General features: G+C 44.5%; 9 protein-coding genes across 9 annotated transcripts; 4 read left to right on the top strand and 5 right to left on the bottom strand.

The window, feature by feature from the left end:
- Positions 1 to 40: 40 nt before the first annotated feature.
- Positions 41 to 2,748, top strand: V2V93DRAFT_373356 (uncharacterized protein). Its single transcript, XM_066910958.1, has 4 exons — positions 41 to 198; positions 255 to 379; positions 440 to 847; positions 900 to 2,748. Exons 2-4 carry the CDS (start codon positions 269 to 271, stop codon positions 2,712 to 2,714), a joined length of 2,334 nt encoding a protein of 777 aa, XP_066764533.1. The 5' UTR covers positions 41 to 198; positions 255 to 268; the 3' UTR covers positions 2,715 to 2,748.
- On the top strand, positions 2,714 to 3,915 carry V2V93DRAFT_387740 (kinase-like domain-containing protein). Its single transcript, XM_066912308.1, has 2 exons — positions 2,714 to 3,651; positions 3,707 to 3,915. The coding sequence occupies exons 1-2, from the start codon at positions 2,875 to 2,877 to the stop codon at positions 3,902 to 3,904; spliced, it is 975 nt and encodes a 324-aa protein (XP_066764532.1). The 5' UTR covers positions 2,714 to 2,874; the 3' UTR covers positions 3,905 to 3,915.
- On the bottom strand, positions 3,898 to 5,023 carry V2V93DRAFT_373352 (uncharacterized protein). The gene has a single exon (XM_066910957.1). The coding sequence runs from the start codon at positions 4,832 to 4,834 to the stop codon at positions 4,013 to 4,015; it is 822 nt and encodes a 273-aa protein (XP_066764531.1). The 5' UTR covers positions 4,835 to 5,023; the 3' UTR covers positions 3,898 to 4,012.
- On the bottom strand, positions 5,024 to 6,772 carry V2V93DRAFT_406623 (uncharacterized protein). Its single transcript, XM_066912670.1, has 2 exons — positions 6,592 to 6,772; positions 5,024 to 6,517 (listed from the first exon to the last, which is right to left on the bottom strand). Exons 1-2 carry the CDS (start codon positions 6,661 to 6,663, stop codon positions 5,216 to 5,218), a joined length of 1,374 nt encoding a protein of 457 aa, XP_066764530.1. The 5' UTR covers positions 6,664 to 6,772; the 3' UTR covers positions 5,024 to 5,215.
- A 970-nt stretch (positions 6,773 to 7,742) lies between these two features.
- Positions 7,743 to 9,837, bottom strand: V2V93DRAFT_373350 (major facilitator superfamily-domain-containing protein). Its single transcript, XM_066910956.1, has one exon. The coding sequence runs from the start codon at positions 9,488 to 9,490 to the stop codon at positions 7,883 to 7,885; it is 1,608 nt and encodes a 535-aa protein (XP_066764529.1). The 5' UTR covers positions 9,491 to 9,837; the 3' UTR covers positions 7,743 to 7,882.
- On the top strand, positions 9,677 to 11,287 carry V2V93DRAFT_373347 (uncharacterized protein). The gene is made up of 2 exons (XM_066910955.1): positions 9,677 to 10,142; positions 10,208 to 11,287. Exons 1-2 carry the CDS (start codon positions 10,079 to 10,081, stop codon positions 11,122 to 11,124), a joined length of 981 nt encoding a protein of 326 aa, XP_066764528.1. The 5' UTR covers positions 9,677 to 10,078; the 3' UTR covers positions 11,125 to 11,287.
- V2V93DRAFT_348913 (40S ribosomal protein eS17) lies at positions 11,005 to 12,020 on the bottom strand. The gene is made up of 3 exons (XM_066907936.1): positions 11,952 to 12,020; positions 11,527 to 11,868; positions 11,005 to 11,469 (listed from the first exon to the last, which is right to left on the bottom strand). The coding sequence occupies exons 1-3, from the start codon at positions 11,952 to 11,954 to the stop codon at positions 11,428 to 11,430; spliced, it is 387 nt and encodes a 128-aa protein (XP_066764527.1). The 5' UTR covers positions 11,955 to 12,020; the 3' UTR covers positions 11,005 to 11,427.
- Positions 12,021 to 12,174: 154 nt separating this feature from the next.
- Positions 12,175 to 13,926, top strand: V2V93DRAFT_348909 (uncharacterized protein). Its single transcript, XM_066907935.1, has 2 exons — positions 12,175 to 12,278; positions 12,483 to 13,926. Exons 1-2 carry the CDS (start codon positions 12,214 to 12,216, stop codon positions 13,798 to 13,800), a joined length of 1,383 nt encoding a protein of 460 aa, XP_066764526.1. The 5' UTR covers positions 12,175 to 12,213; the 3' UTR covers positions 13,801 to 13,926.
- On the bottom strand, positions 13,899 to 16,031 carry V2V93DRAFT_373340 (kinase-like domain-containing protein). Its single transcript, XM_066910954.1, has 2 exons — positions 15,878 to 16,031; positions 13,899 to 15,818 (listed from the first exon to the last, which is right to left on the bottom strand). Exons 1-2 carry the CDS (start codon positions 15,897 to 15,899, stop codon positions 14,059 to 14,061), a joined length of 1,782 nt encoding a protein of 593 aa, XP_066764525.1. The 5' UTR covers positions 15,900 to 16,031; the 3' UTR covers positions 13,899 to 14,058.
- Between the last annotated feature and the right edge of the window lie 386 nt (positions 16,032 to 16,417).

The raw sequence follows: 16,417 nt of genomic DNA, 5'->3' as shown, positions 1-16,417 counted from the left end.
CGGTTTCGACACCGCCGAATCTCATCTCGCGGGACTGTCAGCTTAATTAATATTATTGATTTCAGCAGCTTTTTCTGGGCATTAGGGAAATAATGAAGTAAGATATCTAATAATTAAGATAAAGCATGATTATCTGACTTTTCAGGTTTTTTATCGATGATCTCCCAGTTCTGTTCCCATATCCACGGATATATCCTGGTACGTACATTGATCTGACGTCAAACTAATATCCGTTGACATGAATACCCCAACAGAACAATATGCGTATATGTGTGATTTGAAACGTACACTAGATGCTGGTGGAAACTGTATACTTGAAATGCCTTCAGGAACCGGCAAGACTATCTCACTTCTTTCTCTTACAATCTCCTATCAAATGGTAAATCTACTCTTGCAAAATGCTATTCACAGGCTAACGTTTGATCTTTCATTTGTTAAGTTTTACCCTGAGCGACGAAAAATTGTTTATTGCTCACGAACAATGTCAGAGATTGAAAAAGCACTTACGGAATTACGTAGCCTAATGGCCTTTCGCGAGAAAGAGCTCGGACGCAAAGAACCTTTCCGTGGACTAGGACTCACCAGTCGAAAAAATCTATGTCTTCATCCGGAAGTCAGACGGGAGAGAAAAGGAGCAGTAGTTGATGAGAAATGTCGAAGTTTGACGTCGTCGTTTGTGATGGAGCAGAAGAAAGCAGGCAAGAATCCTAAACTGTGTGAATATCATGAAAACCTATATGAACTTGAACCGCATAATTTGATTCCGGAAGGCGTGTGGACTTTTGATTCATTGATGCAGTATTGCGAGGAAACCAAGCAATGCCCTTACTTCACAGTTCGACGGATGGTGAGTTTTACTCGCTGATATTTGTCAAAGTTAAAGCTAATTACTTTTCTAGATGAGCTTGTGCAATATTGTTATTTACTCTTTCCATTACCTTCTCGATCCTAAGATTGCTGAGAGAGTATCTAAAGAGCTTTCAAAAGATAGTATCATTATTTTTGATGAAGCTCACAACATTGACAACGTATGCATTGAATCATTAAGTATAGATCTAACAGAGGGCACTTTACAGAAGGCTCTAAGAGGTGTCAATGATCTCGGAAAGCAAATCGACGAAATGAAAGCATCGGATTCCGAGAAATTACAAGATGAATACCAGCGCCTTGTGGAAGGTCTACGCGAGGCAGATCAAGCTAGAGAAGAAGATGTTTTTATGGCCAACCCTGTTCTTCCTGATGATTTACTAAAAGAGGCTATACCTGGAAATATCAGACGTGCTGAACACTTTGTGGCGTTCTTGAAGAGATTTGTCGAATACTTGAAGACACGAATGCAGGTTCGACATGTAATTTCGGAGACACCGCCATCATTTCTGCAGCATTTAAAGGAGCTCACGTTTATCGAGAGAAAACCGCTTCGTTTTACTTCCGAGCGTCTGACATCTTTAATTCGTACGCTAGAACTGACAAATGTGGAACAATTCGTGGCATTAAAAGAGATTGCAATGTTTGCGACTTTAGTATCTACATATGAACAAGGATTTATGCTGATTTTGGAACCGTTTGAATCCGATACTGCGACCGTTCCAAACCCAATTTTACATTTCACTTGCCTAGATGCATCTATTGCAATTAAGCCAGTATTTGAACGATTTGCGTCAGTAATTATAACCAGTGGCACAATCTCTCCTCTGGATATGTATCCTAAGATGCTGAATTTCGAAACTGTTTTGCAGGAATCTTATACAATGACGCTTACGAGACGCTCATTTTTACCGTTAATTGTAACACGAGGATCCGATCAGGTTGCCATTAGTTCACGATTTGAAATTCGGAATGATCCGAGTGTCGTTCGCAATTACGGAAATCTGTTCATTGAATTTTCGAAACTTACACCGGATGGTCTGGTTGTGTTTTTTCCTTCATATTTATACATGGAGAGTATAATCAGCATGTGGCAAACAATGGGAATTCTAGATGAAGTGTGGAAATACAAGTTGATTTTAGTTGAAACGCCTGACAGTCAAGAGACAAGTCTCGCTCTAGAAGCATTCAGAACGGCATGCGGCAACGGCCGAGGCGCAGCTTTACTTTGTGTCGCGAGAGGTAAGGTTTCTGAAGGCATCGATTTTGACCATCACTACGGTCGAACGGTGTTGATGATTGGCGTTCCATTTCAATATACCGAATCGCGAATCTTGAAAGCGCGATTAGAGTTTATGCGCGAGAATTATCATATACGAGAAAATGACTTTTTGTCATTTGATGCCATGCGACATGGCGCACAGTGTCTGGGACGAGTATTAAGAGGAAAAGATGACTACGGGATCATGGTTCTTGCCGACAAACGATTTTCAAGAAAGAGAACGCAACTTCCAAAATGGATCAATCAGGCGATTATGGATTCTGACGTTAATTTGTCTACCGACATGGCTGTTGCAGCCGCGAAGAAGTTTTTGAGGACCATGGCACAGCCTATGGATGATAAAGATCAGGAAGGAGTTAGTGTATGGAGTTTAAGTGATTTGTTGCGAGTACAAGAAGAGCAGCGGATTGAAGAGGCGGCAAAGGCAGCCTATGAGGCGAAGAAGAAGCCGGAGGCTGACAGTAGTAAGATGGATCTTGATGAGGAAGATTACTTTGATGATACGGATGATATATATGGGTTTACTTTATCTGATGATGAAATGCTGTTGGAGCTCGATATTTAGGAGATTTGAATATAAACTCATTTGCGAAACGAGATAACCCTATAACCCTAAGCGGATCCGTTCTAACATCCCAGACTATAAGTCGCCTAAATTATCTCATTGAAGTCTTTAAGATCTCCTAGTAAAATTATTTACTGGATATCCTTATTTAGCGACTAGAATGACAGACTCAATCCACAATTATGCAGATATCAAGTTCCTGGCCTCAGGTGCCTTTTCAGACGTCTACCGCGCACAGCGAAAGTCATCGTCATCAACCGAAGTAGCTCTCAAAGTCTCAAACCCGGCAACCCAACGAGCACCACACTCGCCTCTTCGTGAACGAGCAGTGCTGGGAGTCCTTGGTGGGCAAAAACATATAGTGCCATTATTATCCTCATTTTACGACGAAACGGATCTAGTTCTTGTGCTGCCATACTTTCCAGTTCAATTATCAGACATCTCGATTCATGCGGCAGATGATAAGGTTAAGTCTTTAATCATGCATGAAATTACATCCGCTATTGCATTTTTACACGAAAATGAAGTTATTCATCGCGATATTAAACCGCAAAATATTTTACTTGCATCTTCTAGTGGACCTGCATATTTGACTGATTTTGGCACTGCGTGGATCGCGCCCTCGTCAAGAGTCAGTCAGGTTGACGCAGAACAAAGACCAGGACCAGGGATAGCTAAATATCAAGATACTCTAGAACCAGATAATGGGAAATTAACAGATGTTGGGACAGGACTATATCGAGCTCCTGAGTTGTTGTTTGGGTACTCTGGATATGGTAAAGGGGTTGATTTATGGAGCTGGGGGTGTGTTATTGCAGAGATGTATCGTGGACCCGAGCGACGGGCAATCTTTGATGTCAGTAAGGAAGTAAGCGAATTAGCGCTTGTCAGAGCTATTTTTCAGACTTTGGGTACACCTGATTTAGAAGAATGGCCGGTATGTAGTCATTTGCTAGAACGCTGTAGCTGAATACCATTAACACGAGTAATAGGAGTCTCAGTATTTTCCGTCATATTCAAAAATCGGATTTGCAGATTATCCAAGCAGACCCTTTGATGAAATACTTCCTCATGCGCCTCAAGAAATCATTGATGTTGTCTCCAAGTTATTACGATACGAGAGCGGCAGACGACTTGCAGCAGATAAACTACTATCTATGTACTTTTTGAAAGATATAATAAATAAATAGCGATACTTTTCATATTTTATAGTTTACTAACAAAAGCAAATAAGAATAAAAAGAAAATCCCAACTAGATAAAACTCCATATACAACGCCGAATAGAAAAAAAAACTAATCACCGTCCACTGCCAGGCCAGATAGTACCAGCTGTCCGACCCAGATAACTTGAAACACTTTGGACATCAAAATTGCTAGCACTGTCAAGCAAATTCGAGACTGAATCAGGAGCTTTCGAGGCAATGCTCTGCGCAACATCCTTTGCCTTTGACAGAATGTACTCCTGAGACATCTCAGCGGGCTCAGGTGACAATGGACGACCAAAGTACGAGTCTGAAGAGATAGCGGTGGCCGAGTCATATTCATCATGTAGTCTTCTAACTTCTTCTTTCTGCTCGTCGGTGGTAATCATGTTGCGACCAAAATAATCGTCAGAAGAGATATGCTTTGTCCTGTCAACAGGTGTAGCAACTTCTTCCGGGGACGAAGATGTCTTCTCCGTCTGTCCAAATCTGAGTCCTGCAGTACCGGCGCCGCTGAAATCTCTACTCTGATGCCGAGAAGAGATTATCTCGTCCTTGGATACAGAGTCCCACGTTGAAGCGCTGTCATCGCTTTGTGTATTAAAGCTTTTGGGCTTGTCATGCGTTACCTGTCTGCGTAAAGCTGCTCTATCAGCCTCTTCGATGGCCGACTTCTCAAAGTCCTCAAAGGAGAATTCGTCGCTCGAGATCCGTCTGGCCGACTTTTTCCGACGATGTGGTTGAGTCCCAATTACAGATTTTGCAGTCGGCGAATAATTTCGGAGGACGGAGGATTTGGTAGTAGTCGTAGAGGAGGAGCGGTGGCCAGGGTTTTCGGCGATCGATGAGCGCATGAAGGGAGCAGCAGGTGGCGAGCCCTCCTCTGTGACGAACGAGGAAGTCCTCCGAGTAGCCATTTGGCGATACTTTTTAGAAGATATAGTATTTTCCAAAAGACAAAGTTATTTGCAGAGAAGCAGAGAGACACCAGTGAGTGTAAGTATCGGGGCGTTGAGAGAGGAGAAAGGTGCTAAATAAGTAAAATGCGGGGCACGTTGATTCAGAGCAAAGATCACACGCAGCCCCGCGCCATTGTACCAAGCCTTGTTTCTCTTAGTAATCAGTTACATAATATATTAATATATACCCGTGTCATTAACAACTTCACAATGCTATTCTCTACAATTGAATCATGCCTCTAAAACGTAAGAAAAAGCACCATGCAGTAAAATAAACAAAATAAACAGGGAAATATCTTATCGATAAAAAGGGGAAAAAGAAAGCTATAGCACATAAGACTACTGATTCAAGTAGTCCCTCATGATATCTGACAGTTTACTAGCGCCCGTCTCGAGAATATCCTTGATATTCCCCAAATCATCGCCGGCGCCGTTCGCAATCTTGGTTGCAAAATTCCGCGCAACCCGCTCGATATCCACGAAGTCGCCATTCTCGGCATCAGCATCCTCTTCTTCACCCTCATCGCGACCAAAGTACGCCGCAGAGGAGATTCCAGAAGCGCCGTCAAAGGCTTGCAAGCGGCTGCGTGCTTCCGCTTGTGCTTGTGAGTCAAATTGGTTACGGCCGAAATACTCGTCAGAAGAAATTGCTTTTTGAGCGCCAAATTTCTTCGTCGACTCTCCCGAAGGCTCTTGAGACGAAGACGAAGACGATTTCTTTGAAGATGCAGTAGTTTCAGGCACTGGCGCAGAAGCAGACGCCGTCATACCAAATCCCAATCTCGCCATTCCAAGTCCTAGTCTATCTGTTGACGAATCAGCCTTCGACGACACCGAGCTGTACGACTGCGCTCGTTCACTCTTGGGAGTCTCTGCCTTTGTGCTATTTGCACGTTCCTGCTCGATATCATATCCAAGCGTGGCAGCTCTCTCAGCCTCCGCCTTTGCCGTCTTCTCCGCCTCGTCAAAATCAATTGCCTCAGTGGTAATTTTCTTAGCCACAACTTTTTTCTTTGTCAGCACCGACGCGCCTGGGCGCCGCGCGCCGCCCGTCGTGGTGGTCTTGGACCGTAGAACTGAGGAGGACGTGATTTTACGCGCGGGTTCCTCGTTACTACTGCTATTCGATACAGCAGGAGAGGGAGTTCTGCCAATGGATGGCGGGGTCGAGGTGCGCGACACGGGGGTCAGAGGCTTTTTGATGGCAGGTTTATCCCACGATGCGAAGAAATCGTCCCCGCTGTCGCCATTTTTAACAGCCGCATCTGCAGCTGCTAAGGCTGCTGAGGTTTCGTCGTCAAGTACGACCTGTTCCGGATAGATGCGAGCGTCTTCGGCTGCGCGCCGCTTGAGTTCGTCTTTATAGAGCACCGCCGCGCGAGAAGTGTACGTCGTCTTTGCGTCTTTGGAATTAAGAGCTGAAGCACCGCCATTTTTGGAGAAAAATTCACGGGCCGAGGTATTTCCGCCTACTTTCATCAGTCGGAGTTGGTCCCACGACCAAGTGTCGAGATTTGATGACCGCACAAAAGAGATGTGCACGCCGAGATTGCGGTGGATCGATGAACAGTCTAAACAGAGGTAGATTGCAAATGGTACGGATGTCCATGTCGGATTCTTTGCGCCGCAATCAAAGCAGCTCTGTAGAGTAGAAAAAAAGAAAATCAATTAGTTATGAATTATATATTTTGTCAATAATCAGACACTTTATGTACCTTATTTCCTCGCTCGGCACGAAGTCTGTCAAACAACGCAATCGACTGCTGTTTAGTAGCCATTGCAGCCATTGTTTGCAATTTTTAGTATATGGTATATGTCGGCTATATATGTAAATAAAAGAAGTGTCTGCGAAGGAGCTCACGAGCAGTGTTTTGGTTTAGGAAATGGAAGGAGAGCCGACGCAGACTGAGCTCTCCGGCGGCTGCGCGCGTCTGCGACAGCTGTGGCAAACGCAAATTCTGTGGCGTTTGCAGCTCTAAATGTCAAATAGTGTGAGGGACTTTACATGGCCGATTATAGCTAGTTTATTTCATAATTAGTTGTATTCTTCGTTTATTATTTATTTTGGTAATATATCGGACTGATATAGCAATGTAGGTGTGTATATTCGTTTGTTATAGAATGCAGCGTTAGTGGCTGTACTAGATCTATCATCCACCCATTTAGGATTCCAGATATCTCATATACAGCGACATTATTTCTCTATTCTTATCAGAAATTCAATATGGCTTCTTTGACAGAATTGGCTAACGGTAATGAAAACGGCAGAAATCAGGTACAGAGCTGTAAAAAGCCTCAAGCTCGGCATCTGATCTTTTCTATTTCTTCTCACGTCTAATCCTCTCGAACATTCTCTAGCAAATCCGAGACGGTGAAGGGCAACGCGTCTCAATCGTCTCGAAAGACGTAGTTAGTCGTCAGTGAAAGACAAAAGTGTGCAAATCCTTCAGACAGAAAGTACTATGCGTTCGACATGCATTCGGCAATAGAGGCAATTCAGTCGCATTGGAATAATAGTTATGCAACAACGAAACCGGCAGTAAAGGCATACAATAAAGTGAAAGACGTTTATTCACACCAGAAGATAAAGCGAGCCATACACCGGATTAACGATGAGTTATAAGAGCTACTTTTACTCAATTGCTTTTCTCTCAGTTCGTTGGCGCGGCAGCGGCATAGAATCTTTCTATTTCCGTTTGCAAGCCGTCATTCCGGTTCTAATCTACACAAAAACCCTCAGCCTGTAAATAAAAAAAAAGGTAGTAGCTCACCAAGTCAATCAAAGTAAACGATTCTCAGTGCTAATTGTTGATTTAGAATCGGTAATATCTTAAGTTACATGAGATTGCGTATTTCACGTGATACTTACCGCACGTCACGCGGCGTACATTAAACAAAGCATTAGTTCTGTATTGAAACCCATTAAAAGAAAAGTAGCATAGAATAAAGCAAAGAAAAACTCCTCCAAATGAACAGAAAAATTAATGCACTCTAATGGTCCTCAACTCACTTCTCTATCTGATTCTCTTCATCAGGCTGCGCCAGCTCTGCACCTACGCTGTCAGCATCGTCAGGCTTGTCAAACTGTTTACGCCCTGCTACCCCGACATTCATAAATGGGGAACAAATAATTCCAACTCCACTAACACCGCAACCAAACCAAAAAGCAGCTTTGTAGCTATCGTAAGTTTGCTCAGCACCGGTATGGTCACTGTATTTATACGCTGCCTCGACTGCGGTGGCTGAGGCGGCCACGCCTACTGCTGCTGCCAGTTGCATTACTGTGTTGAAGATTCCTGCTGCCGTTGACTGCATTTTAGGAGGAACTGCAGAGACAGTATGTAGATTTGCGACATTAAATGCGATATCTGCACCAACGACCGAGAGGCAGATAGCAGGAAAAGCCATTGGCCAATAATCCATATGCATTGGCTGCAAGGCCCATAGTAGAGACGCAGCGAAAAATGCCAACAAAGCCAACGTCATGAGGATCCAGCCAGGAATAATATGCAGAGTCAACGCACAAATAAAGTTAACTATTATACCGGCAACAGCTTGCGGGATCAAGTATGCGGTAGTCAATATAGCGGATGCGCCACGCACGTTTTGGAAAAATAGTGTAATGTAGTAATTCAGCACCCCGAGAAAGTTCATGTACCCACAAGCAACAATAAGCATGCAGAGGGCAAAGCCAGGGTACCTCCAAATATATAAAGGCATGAGTGGGTTAGTCGCCTTCGATTCCCAAAATACAAATACGGCGAACATGACGACACCAATGACAATCATCGCAATCACGTACGGTTGCCCCCAACCTTTACTAGTCGCTCCCGATTGCGTAAGAGCGAAAACAAAAACCACAAGAGAGACAGTAGACAAAGCTGCGCCAATAAAGTCAAGACGAGCAAGATTTCTCTTAGTATCGCTCCAGCTCATGGCCGGGTCGTCTGGGACAAGCCAGTAAACAATGACTGCGAACAGCGAGTACTCAATGGCGAAAAACCAAAAAATAGCACGCCAGGAAAGGAACTGCGAGCAGATACCACCGACAACAATGCCAATGACAAATCCGAGTGGTGCACCGGCGCCATAGGTTGCCATGATTTTATTTCTGCGCTGACCAGGAGCGTAGGTAGCGCCTAAGATACCGATTGCTGCGGGAATGGTCGAGGCGCCGGCGAGACCTTGAAACCCGCGGAAAACAAAGAAGACAATGTCGGAATGCATAAATCCACCGATAAGACACCAGAGAGAGTACCAAATGAAGGATCCTAAGACCATGCGCTTTCGTCCAACAGTATCAGCTACGCCGGCGAGGAGAAGAACAAAGGAGCCGGCGGAGAGAGAAAACGCCGAGATTGCCCATGACAATTTTGCGCCTTCGAGATCAAACGAGCGACCGATGTGAGCGAGAGCAATTTGCGTGGCACCAAGATTAGAGGTAGCAAGAGCGGCGCCAAAGGTGAGGGTGATAAGGACTATTATTTCTTGCGAAACTGAGGCGTAGACGGGCGGCCGAATATTTGAGAGTGGCAGAGCACGGTAGTCTTCTTGAGAAATACCGGATAACTTCTCTGGCCCTGGCTTAGCATCGCCAACACAATCATCATTCATTGTCAACGTGAGAAGCAGATGAAGAGAGGGTGCCAGATTAGAAAAGAGAAGGAGCAGGTTAGATATACTAGCAATCCGGAGAAAATAGGGTCTGGGCTTTTCCAGCTAGATAGACTTAACTCCGGAAACTATAATGTAAACAATTAGTGACGTCCAGTTAAAGGATTTCCGACCGATACTGGGCATCCGAGACTAAAACTCCCTAAATTGAGCCTCCTCCTCCGAACATCCGCATATTCACCTTCTCGATCTCATATTAATCATCCCGATTCTAGTTCTTATATCCGGCGTCACTATCTTAATTGTATCATTAGTCACATCTTCTAATGCCGCAGCACCGAGTCCAGTTCTCGCTGCCGAAAGATCTTTTCGCGAAGGACTCTGCCGCCGAAGCAGTCTCGCACGCCTATCCTGCTCTCATAGCCAACCCCATCTCCAGATACTCAAATTGTCGGTCTATTCTGTCAACATTAATTGCTATTATTATTACTGTTATGCTTCTCATATTCAGCTGCTAATTAAAAATTGCCGACAGCAATCACCAAGTTTTCGGTCGGCGTGCATCCTGTCGATCCTCTCAATCTCAAAATGACCACCTCGTCCTCTGCTTTCCAAGCACCTCCGATGCCCCAGGGCATTTCCTTCTTAAACGGTGATTTTGCTGTTTAGCACTCAATTTACTAACTGGAAGAGGGGCTTATGTAAGTTCTTGTCTAGGAATCAAGAGGAGCGGTAGTACGCACGCGACATCAATGTCTGCGAAGAAGATCGAGGCAGTAGACTTGGTCGACGATATAGATGATGACGATGATGACGATTTCGATATCAATGCAGAATTCGCTACTGGTTCTATTAAAGATAAATCTTCTGTAACCGACAGCTCTGTAATCAACGACAATCAGTCCAGTGTACTTGTGAATTCAGACGATGTTGATACGACTAAATCAGACACGCCAAATACATCCGCCAACACTGATCTTGCAAGTAAACAGCAGCAACAATTGCAGCAACTGCAAAAGGAAACTGCTTCTTCTCAGGATGACGATCCTATCGTCAACACATCGTTCGACATTTCCGATACTGAACCGGACCGACAACCTGACCCAAGTGATAGTTCCAAAAAAATACAAGATCAGAATTCTAATACGTCGCTTGATAGCTCTCGAGTCAATACTTCTCCTCCCCCTCCTCCTCCTTCGTCTACTACTACTACTACTACTACTACTTCTTCTAATACTAACAAACGCCCCACCGCGTCGTCTCCACTAAAACTTCCTCGCGCAGGTCCTTACCTATACCCTACCTACACTCCAATTACGACACCACTGCCGACAGACGACCTTGCCGCCGAATTCAAGATAATAAATCAGCAACCGACGCCTTCTGAAATTCATTACGGCGAGATGACATTTACCGAGTGGGCTCAGGCCGGCGATAAGCTGATCACACAGGCCAGTGAGATTATTAGACGTACAATAGAGATTAGAAAACGGAAAGCTGAGGCTTTGGCTGCTGTCGAGGGTATGATTGATGATCATGTGGCGATGTTAAATACTCGACATGCAGAAATTATTAGCGAAAAGGGAAAACTACGTGACAGAGCTGCTCATATGGTCAGAGGGCGAACCGAGTAAAGCATTCTTTTACTTTCCACATTATTATCATTGCTGGGTTTTATCCATCACCTTGCTGTGTATCTGCTGTGTATCGCTACTTGCTGTTATAGCACAATGTTACTTCTATATAAGCTTCTCGCAAGATATAAAAGATGTTGAACGATATAGACCAATAACCATGATTTACTTTTATTGCGGTACTGTACAAATGATCGACCCTTCTAAATTCAACATCATGGATGATTTATCTTTTCTTTTTCCAATCCATGACAAACTCAATTAAAAAACAAAGAAGAACCAAGGAATAACCATGCGCAATATTTAGTGAGAGATGTGGGTGACGTTGATAGGGAGACGCTCAAACTGCTCAAACTATTAGTACCAATCTTTTTGCTTAATGCATAATATACGAATACTCACGCCAAGCGACTTGAGGAGATCCTTGGTATCAGTGTCAACCTCAAGCTGTCCCTCGGGCTGCTGCGACAAGTCAAGAGCAGAGACCTCAGGAACGTACTGATCCTTCCGCTCACGCTCCTCCTCCTGGAGCTTGAAGGAAATACCACGAACGGGTCCCTTTTGAATACGCTTCATCAAGTGAGTAGTGTATCCGGCAATCTTGTTGCGCAGTCTCTTGGAGGCGATGATGGCAATCTCATCAGTGAGACGCTTGTTGACCTCAAAGTCGGTGGTGAGCTTGGGGTAGTAACGCTCGATGATGGCTTTCGAGGCTCTCTTGACGGTTTTCGTACGGACGCGACCCTGAATAAATGAACAGAAATAGTCAGTATATTTTATATATTATATATAAAGATGTAGATATCATATATATTGGGGATACACACCATTGTGAATATGTGCTAAGTTAGTTGCTGGAAGATTAGTGAATGACTGCTGTTGCCTAAAGTCGAGATCCTCAGCCAAACAAGCGTCGCACGCTTACACTCTTTCCCTGCGTGACTGCTTTTTCAATAACCCTACACTGCTGTGCCACCGTGGCTTAACATGTGGCAGTGAAAGAAGCACCAAACCCAGCTCGCTCTCAGCTTCCACACCGTCAGCTCCGCTCTCTCTTCACGAGCAGTCTAGCGTCGCAATCCTGCAATCATGACCGTCATCCATCGCAAACTGACGACTGCGGATCATGTTAAGGCTGCCGAACCTGGTGTCAAGTATGTCTTCTTAGTTTAATAGCAGAGTGGTATGGGGAGGCCGATGAATCGGGAACATCGTACCCGGTACAGCATACTAGTAACGCTAGACTATTAGCTCTATGTTATGGGTGTCATATCGCGGAATACCTGTACAACCTCTATCATCCCCTGCTTCATTTATCGTACATTATTTCTACTCTTTACTAACAGCAAGTCATTCAGATTCCACTGCGATGTATGTGCATGCGACTGCACACATCTCGTGCGGGTTCGCTGCGCAACCTGTCAGGATTATGATCTCTGCGTACCATGCTTCGCTTCGGGCGCCTCGTCCGGAACTCACAAGCCAGATCACGACTATTCTATCGTCGAGCAGCATGCGTATCCAATCTTTGTCGAGGATTGGGGTGCCGATGAGGAACTGCTGCTTATCGAAGGAGCAGAGACGCTAGGACTCGGAAATTGGCAGGAGATCGCGGATCATATCGGCGGACGCACAAAAGAAGAAGTCGACAAACATTACCTTGACGTCTATGTTCGTTCAGACTCGTATCCGTTACCAAACATGAAACGCAAATTCGACATCACCCCAGCAGAATTTGCGGCTCGCAAAAAAGCTAGACTTGAAGCTCGGAGAGCTCATCACGCCGTTCTGCCTCCACCAAAGCAAAAACCTACCGCCTCTGTGCCTTCATGTCATGAGGTTCAGGGATATATGCCTGGTCGTCTTGAATTTGAGACCGAGTTTGAGAATGATGCGGAGTTGGCAGTGAAGGATATGGTATTTGATCCAGAAGATGGCGAAGGCGAGGTCGAGCTTAAGCTTACCGTTCTTGATATTTACTACTCGCGACTTACCTCCCGTGCTGAGCGTAAACGAATGATGCTTCAACATGGATTACTTGAGTATCGAAAAACTACAGCAAACGAAAAGAAACGCACACGTGAAGAACGTGAATTATTAACTAAAGCAAAACCGTTTGCACGTCTCATGACTAGCGCCGACTGGCGCCAATTCAGCGATGACTTGCTTTCTGAACTGATGATTAGAAAACGCATTGCCGAATTACAAGAGTATCGGCAAAACGGTATTCGAACACTTGAAGCAGCTCAGAAATACGAACGAGACAAAACGCAACGTGCAATGATTGCCAGGAATACAGTCGGATTGGGATCCTCACTCGCTCCCTTATCTGGATCTCGTTACGGATCAAGTACACCGACTGGCCGCGGCCCAAGAGATTCAGCTGCGTCACTCGAAACCACTGTCAACAAGTCATTTCGCAAACCAATTGCCAATCCACTTGATATCTCGCATGCGGCTGACTTGGACCTGCTTTCTCCTGCCGAGCAACAACTATGTAGTCAAATTAGAATTCTGCCAAAGCCATATCTAGTCATTAAAGAGACATTATTCAGAGAGTTATTGCGAACAGGAGGAATTTTGAAGAAGCGCACGGCAAGAGAATTGATTAAGATTGACGTGAACAAGACGGCGAGAATTTATGAATTTTTCCAAAATCAGCGATGGTTGAGTTAAAATTTTGAGCAACACATTGACTTTTATGCATGGCGTTTTATCGGATGGTTTTTGTGGTATTTTTGTTTGCGTGTGTTATCTGTATGAATAGTAGATGTGTACCAATAAACTTAGAAAACAATAATATTTAGATAAGCCTGTGCAATTCCAGTCAACCAATTCCATAACTATAAAAAAAAAAGAAAAGAAAAAAACCAAATGCATCTACATAAAGAAACAAGCGAAGTACTAAAAAAAACAGAATTCAGCCAGCCTCTGCTAACCAGTAACACTCCATCCGCCAGCTCCAGAAGAATTACCAACTGTAGTACCCAACCTATTGTCCGAATATGTCCACCCACCAAACTGCCTCTGCACACTCTCAGACAAATAATCATCAACTACCGAATCAGTAGGCACTTCACTTGTAAACTCCTTGTCGAAATTCGAGGTATCGGTTGCAGAGGCTACGCTGGGCTTAAACGGTGGCGGGTACTTTTTGCCTAATAATTTCTTCCAGTCAATTTCGGCAAAGAATTTGTGGTTCTTAATCTCGGCAGGCCCATTTGAACCTAATCGCTGCTTCGGGTCACGATTAAGAAGTCCGGTTAGCAAACTTTTGGCATCTTTGTCCATGTCGTCGGGAAACCGAAGCGGGTCTTGTAAGATCTTGCGATACATTTCATTTGTGTTTTCATCGTAGAATGGTGGCAGGCCTGTCAGCATCTCGTACAATAGTACACCTAAGGTCCACCAATCAACGGCTTTGGTATATCCTTGGCCCAATAGCAATTCAGGAGCAAGATACTCTGGCGTCCCGCAGAAGGTATTCGTCTTATCATCTTCACGCATGTTTAGCTTGCAAAGACCGAAATCACACAATGCAATGTGACCAGTATAGTCCAACAAGATATTTTCAGGTTTCAAATCACGATAGATAACATTAAACCCATGGAGACACTCTAGAGCGCAGAGAAGCTCGGCCGTATAAAAGCGAGCGCGGTTGAGCTCGAATTTTCCTTCACGCTGCAAATGATGGAAAAGCTCGCCACCGTTGATAAACGCCAGTACAAAATATAATTTCTCAGGGCTCTGAAATGAAAACTTGAGAGGCACAATAAATGGGTTGTCAATCTGAGCTAAAACTGTGCGCTCGGCAAGCGTGTGGTTAACTTCTGATCGCGAAACAATGTGCGCCTTGCGAATCGTCTTGAGCGCGTAAATCCGATTCGTATCCTTTTTGCGTACTTGCATAACTTTGCCAAATGATCCTTTGCCTACAACTTTAAGAAGGTCGAAATCGTCGATGGTGAGCGGGGCGTTCTGGTTGGGCTTATATGAGACAGTGACTTGGACTTTACCGGAACCCCAGGATACAGCGACAGTTTCATCTCGTCGGCCGACGCGCGGATCGAGCTTCGGCGTGAGTTTGCATGAGCCAAGCAAGATATCTTCTTCAATCCGCTTCGAATCTCCGTTAGAGTTACTTCCGGAGCCGTCCTTTCCGGTAAAGAAAGCATCCGGATTGCGCACGTAGAGCGAAATAGTAAGCGTTTCATTTCTGCTGACGTCAAAATTTGCGGTTTGTTCCCATTTGGGATTTTCAATTGTTCCAGTGTGAGCGTCAAGGATCACTTGGGTCTTGTCAAATTCGAGGACCATATAAGGGAGTAAGCTGCGCGAAGTGGCGGTAGCGGATGAGAATGCGGAGACCGATGACTGGCCGTGTTGGGCGTGCGTGTACGATGGCGGAAGAGACAGGCCGGTTGCTTCGTGGATAGTAACGATCAATAAGCCAGGACTAACGGTTGAGGTAGTTGACGGTTGAGACCGGTGGCCAGGAGAGAATGAAGATGAAGACGACGAGTCTTTCTTCTCTGGAGTGGTGGTATCATCGTGTTTGCTGGTGTGGTAAAAATGATGGTGTTTCTCCTTTGGTTTCTCTTTCTCTTTCTCTTTCTCTTCAAAGTTCTGAGGAGTAATTGTCGAAGTCGATGAAGATCTTGACGAGAGATTCGAAAGATGAGTCTCTCGGAGTTCTGTAAATGGGGATTAGTAAATGGCACAGAGTGAAGGAGCAGAGTAAATGTCGGCGTACTTTTTGTCAGCTTCCAGGACATTGCCGATGCGTTTATGCTCCAACCAAGAGAAGCTAGATAAAAAGAAACAAAATAAGATATAGAGGGGTGAAGCAAAGAAAACGAAGCGCAGATAGAGAAAGAGAAGCCAAGATAAACGAAAGGCAGAGTAACAGCAGGGGCGCAGGCAGAACAACGAGTTCGGGTTTAATGCCAGCTCCATATTTTGAGACGCGGTTCAAACTGCCAGCTGGTTGCACTGACTCTGACGTCACACGTATCTAAATAGGCAGCAGCACACAATTGTTTTGAGGAATCGGCGTGATATTGTAAATACTCTATTGATTTATGAGAGTCTCATTGAGAGCTATTAATCAACTATACTATAAAAATGCGGTAAGAAGGGCATTGCTATTCACTCTGGTTCTGTCAGGCTCAATAAAGTCGGTCTACAGCGATAGATGTTGCGATAATACGTCATCCACTATGCTGTAGTTGCTCGTCAACGCTGATGGCTCTAAATTACTTGAATAAATGGATACTATGAGTCTAGATTAAAG

This window comes from Kockiozyma suomiensis (genome assembly GCF_038497685.1).
Source record: "Kockiozyma suomiensis strain NRRL Y-17356 unplaced genomic scaffold V2V93scaffold_11, whole genome shotgun sequence".
NCBI lineage: Eukaryota > Fungi > Ascomycota > Lipomycetes > Lipomycetales > Lipomycetaceae > Kockiozyma > Kockiozyma suomiensis.
This window is presented reverse-complemented; position numbering and strand designations above follow the sequence as displayed.

Coding starts and splice junctions, on each gene's coding strand:
- V2V93DRAFT_373356 (XM_066910958.1), top strand. CDS start 269: ATGTGTGATTTGAAACGTACACTAGATGCTGGTGGAAACTGTATACTT. Junction 380..439: donor TTACAATCTCCTATCAAATG/GTAAATCTACTC, acceptor TCATTTGTTAAG/TTTTACCCTGAGCGACGAAA. Junction 848..899: donor ACTTCACAGTTCGACGGATG/GTGAGTTTTACT, acceptor TTACTTTTCTAG/ATGAGCTTGTGCAATATTGT.
- V2V93DRAFT_387740 (XM_066912308.1), top strand. CDS start 2,875: ATGACAGACTCAATCCACAATTATGCAGATATCAAGTTCCTGGCCTCA. Junction 3,652..3,706: donor CTGATTTAGAAGAATGGCCG/GTATGTAGTCAT, acceptor CACGAGTAATAG/GAGTCTCAGTATTTTCCGTC.
- V2V93DRAFT_373352 (XM_066910957.1), bottom strand. CDS start 4,834: ATGGCTACTCGGAGGACTTCCTCGTTCGTCACAGAGGAGGGCTCGCCA.
- V2V93DRAFT_406623 (XM_066912670.1), bottom strand. CDS start 6,663: ATGGCTGCAATGGCTACTAAACAGCAGTCGATTGCGTTGTTTGACAGA. Junction 6,518..6,591: donor GTGCCGAGCGAGGAAATAAG/GTACATAAAGTG, acceptor TCTACTCTACAG/AGCTGCTTTGATTGCGGCGC.
- V2V93DRAFT_373350 (XM_066910956.1), bottom strand. CDS start 9,490: ATGAATGATGATTGTGTTGGCGATGCTAAGCCAGGGCCAGAGAAGTTA.
- V2V93DRAFT_373347 (XM_066910955.1), top strand. CDS start 10,079: ATGACCACCTCGTCCTCTGCTTTCCAAGCACCTCCGATGCCCCAGGGC. Junction 10,143..10,207: donor GGGCATTTCCTTCTTAAACG/GTGATTTTGCTG, acceptor GTTCTTGTCTAG/GAATCAAGAGGAGCGGTAGT.
- V2V93DRAFT_348913 (XM_066907936.1), bottom strand. Junction 11,470..11,526: donor ATCTCCTCAAGTCGCTTGGC/GTGAGTATTCGT, acceptor TAGTTTGAGCAG/TTTGAGCGTCTCCCTATCAA.
- V2V93DRAFT_348909 (XM_066907935.1), top strand. CDS start 12,214: ATGACCGTCATCCATCGCAAACTGACGACTGCGGATCATGTTAAGGCT. Junction 12,279..12,482: donor GCTGCCGAACCTGGTGTCAA/GTATGTCTTCTT, acceptor CAAGTCATTCAG/ATTCCACTGCGATGTATGTG.
- V2V93DRAFT_373340 (XM_066910954.1), bottom strand. CDS start 15,899: ATGTCCTGGAAGCTGACAAAAA. Junction 15,819..15,877: donor GTCCTGGAAGCTGACAAAAA/GTACGCCGACAT, acceptor CCCCATTTACAG/AACTCCGAGAGACTCATCTT.